Below are 3,257 nucleotides of genomic sequence, written 5' to 3' on the forward strand. Positions count from 1 at the left end.
AGCAACCGGGAATTAAACTCTTTGGGGATGGTTTATGGCCGGAATAACGGCAGGGGTTGTGATGCTGCTCGGATTCCGACGGGGTGCTTTGGGAAGGCTGTTTTGAGTGTTGTAATACGTTCCCGACAGAGGTATATTGTTACGTGAGCGACCGAGTGAAGGTTGAGAGCGTTCGTACGGAGTGCGTCTGGCAAGCCCGACGGTGATTCCACCAATATACTGCGTCCGTTTTCTTTCTCCAAGTTTATTTCTTTGTTTTGAAGGATTCCTTCTCATCTTAGACTCATATAAGCAACAAATTTTGCTGATTTAATAACATTTGACAAAGCTATGGTAGTGTATGAGTAACCACACCACCATAAGCAGACGGTATGCACAGCAGTCTTGGCGGTGCCACGTGGAAAACGATGTCACAGTCTTTTATACCGAAATACCTTCCATTTTATCATATAACAAACAATATGCTATGAACAGTATATTTACAGCCCTACTATTCAACTGAATTGATTGCAAACTGCGTTGATATGGAAGGTGTTGCGGTGTCGCGTCGAGCGGAGACGTGGCAACGCCGCGGCGACGGTGGCGGGAAGAAGAGTAGACGAGACGAGGCTCGGAGCGGCCACGGCGTTCAGTAAGTGACCAGCCACCGAGGTAAGAGGATGTTGTTCGTGCGTCGCGGCTTCACACCGCAGTGAGTGCAGTGATGATCATGTGCTAGTGCGTGCATACCCAGTTGTGCAAGGAAATCGCCATCATGGCAACGCAGGACTACACCCCGCATCTCAAGCGAGTGCTGCGCTCGTACCAGAGTACAGCCATGACTAGTCTCCACGGGCCTGGCACTATCTACCTGAACGTCGCGGGCGGCAGGGGCGTGAGCGACAAGGTGACCGATTTCGGCGAGGATAACATTAAGTCTTTTAAGCAGTGCATCAAGCTGTACGAGGACTCCCTCAAGAACAAGGTCGAGGACAGCCCCCGGCGGTGCGCTGCCGACGACGCCGCCGAGTGCAGGCGAGGCCCAGCGCCGTCCAGCCCGCCCACGCGCCGCCCGCCCACGCCCTCCGCCAGGGAGCCCGACCTGCCGGAGGGGAAGGACCCTGACGGCGCCCTTCCTTCGGCAGCGCCCCTTCGCTCCCCTTCTCCCCCAACCCCCGCCCCCGCCACCCCACAACCCCCCGCCCCCGCCGACGCCCTCGCCGCCGCGCCCTCCGCGCCCACCGCCGGCGCCGCCAGCATCAAGTCGCCCGCCGCCGGCAGCGCCTCCGACAGTAGCGCGGGCTTCGGCGGGTCGTGGGTGGAGCCGGGCGTGTTCCTGGCGCCCGCGCCCTTCCCGCCGCAGCCGTGGCCGGTGCTGGCGGCGGCCGACAAGGGCTCGCCGGGCTCCAGCAGGGGCTGCGAGGAGACCCTGCTGGACGGCGAGCCCATCGCCTGCTTCAACGTGGGCGGCGAGCGGCGCCTGTGCCTGCCGCAGATCCTGAACACGGTGCTGCGGGAGTTCTCGCTGTGGCAGATCAACAACGTGTGCGACGAACTCCGCATCTTCTGCTCGCGCTCCACGCCCTCGCAGCTGGACGCCCTCCGCGTGGCGGGCGTCCTGCCGCACACGGCCACGTCCTGCGGCCTCATCACCCACACCGACGCCCAGAGGCTGACGCAGGCCCTGCTCTACGCCCATCCCTCCCGCTCGCCCGCGCCCGCACCCGCGCAGTCGCAGCAGGCGAGTCCGCAGCTCCGGGTGTACCACACCTGCTTCGGGAAGTGCAAGGGCCTGGTGTGGGACGACCTGTACGCCTCCGCCAGCGCCGCCTGCATCGAGTGCGAGGAGTGCCACGGCCTGTTCCCGCCCGCGCGTTTCGTCTGCCACGCCCACAGGTCCCTCGAGAACCAGACAATCCACTGGGGCTTCGATGCCGAGAATTGGCGCACCTACCTGCTCCTGGCCAAGGACCAGCGGCAGCCCCTCGAGAAGGCCGAGCTGCTCCTCAAGGCCTTCAAGAGCAAGTTCGACCCGGCGGGAGCCAACCACAAGCGCAAACAGGTAAGCCACACTGCCGCGGCGTTCCCCAGGCGGCGGAGGCGCGGGCGGCGTTCCCGGGGCGGCTGCTGCTCCTCGGGCGCCCGCGGCCTCGCCTCCGCCGCCGTTTGAGGGTGTTCACTGGCCCGCCGTGTTTACCTTTCATTGCCTACGTCTTCTTCTTCTTCTTCTTCTTCTTCTTCTTCTTCTTCTTCTTCTTCTTCTTCTTCTTCTTCTTCTTCTTCTCCTCCTCCTCCTCCTCTCCTTCACCTTCACCACCATCGCCTCCTCCTCCTCCTTCTCCTCCACCACCACCGCCACTTCCTCCTGCCTTTCTCGCCATGTGGAGCTCCGCCGGCTGCCAAGGTGCGGAGGCTCTGGAAGGTCGCAATCGCTCCAGACGAGGCCGGCAAAAACACGTCTCCGGCGCGGCATGCTCGGCTGCACCGGGATTTCGCCGAGAGAAATGTCAGGAGAGGATGCAGCAGGCGGTGCCCTCCGCTGGCCAGGGACCAGCGCCTCCGCCGTGGCCTCCGTCAGCTGGTGGGGAAGGCAAGAGTTCGAGGGAGGTCTAGTTGGTGACTGAAGAACGATTGAAATCCGATGTAAACAAAGATTCAGGGCATTGGGGTGAGGGGTGGGCTCCCCCTCCCTCCGGCCCAACGGCGCCCCTGTGTGTGAAACCGCAGCATTTAAAAGACCGATTTCCGGGCCAGCCGGCCGGTGACGTCATAGAGATTTCAGAGGCGTATCTACGGCCAGAGACGCTCGCGAGACGTCGGAAATCAGCGCTTACTTTGCCAGTTTCCTTCTTCTCTTCCCTCCTTCTCTGCCTTCTTCCCGGCTTCCCTCCTTCTCTCCTTCTCTCCCTCCTGACTTCTCTCCTTCTCTCGTCTCTCTTGATTTCCTTTCTCTTCGTCTCTGTTCCATCCTTTGCCTTCTCTCCCTTCTGATTTCCCACCTCTCCCTTCCTCCCGACTTCCCTCCTTACACCTCTTCCTCTTGATTTCCCTCCTCCTCGCCCTCCCCCTCTTCCATTCTTTACCTACTTCCCCCCCACCCCACCCCCACCCCAACCCGCCTCACTCTGTAGGAGATCCAAGGCGTGTGTTCTTGCCCCAGGACTTCCTCTGAACAACGTCGCTGCCATTATCTGCACAATTATTTTCGCCTGTTCGGTTCTGTCCTTTGTATATATTTTCCCCTTTTTCCCTCCTTTCTTTGGCCTGCGTCTCCTTCC

The 3,257-nt window shown here is 60.9% G+C and overlaps 1 protein-coding gene across 1 annotated transcript; it reads left to right on the forward strand.

Annotated features, from left to right (window-relative positions):
* Nucleotides 1–614: 614 nt before the first annotated feature.
* On the forward strand, nucleotides 615–2,042 carry LOC113813450 (ski oncogene; the record flags this gene model as incomplete). The annotated part of the gene is given in 1 exon segment (XM_070120236.1): nucleotides 615–2,042. A coding segment is annotated over 1 exon segment (1,288 nt), but the record flags the coding sequence as incomplete, so codon positions are not given.
* Between the last annotated feature and the right edge of the window lie 1,215 nt (nucleotides 2,043–3,257).

The sequence above is a fragment of the Penaeus vannamei genome, unplaced genomic scaffold, assembly GCF_042767895.1.
Source record: "Penaeus vannamei isolate JL-2024 unplaced genomic scaffold, ASM4276789v1 unanchor3884, whole genome shotgun sequence".
In the NCBI taxonomy this organism is placed as follows: Eukaryota; Metazoa; Arthropoda; class Malacostraca; order Decapoda; family Penaeidae; genus Penaeus; species Penaeus vannamei.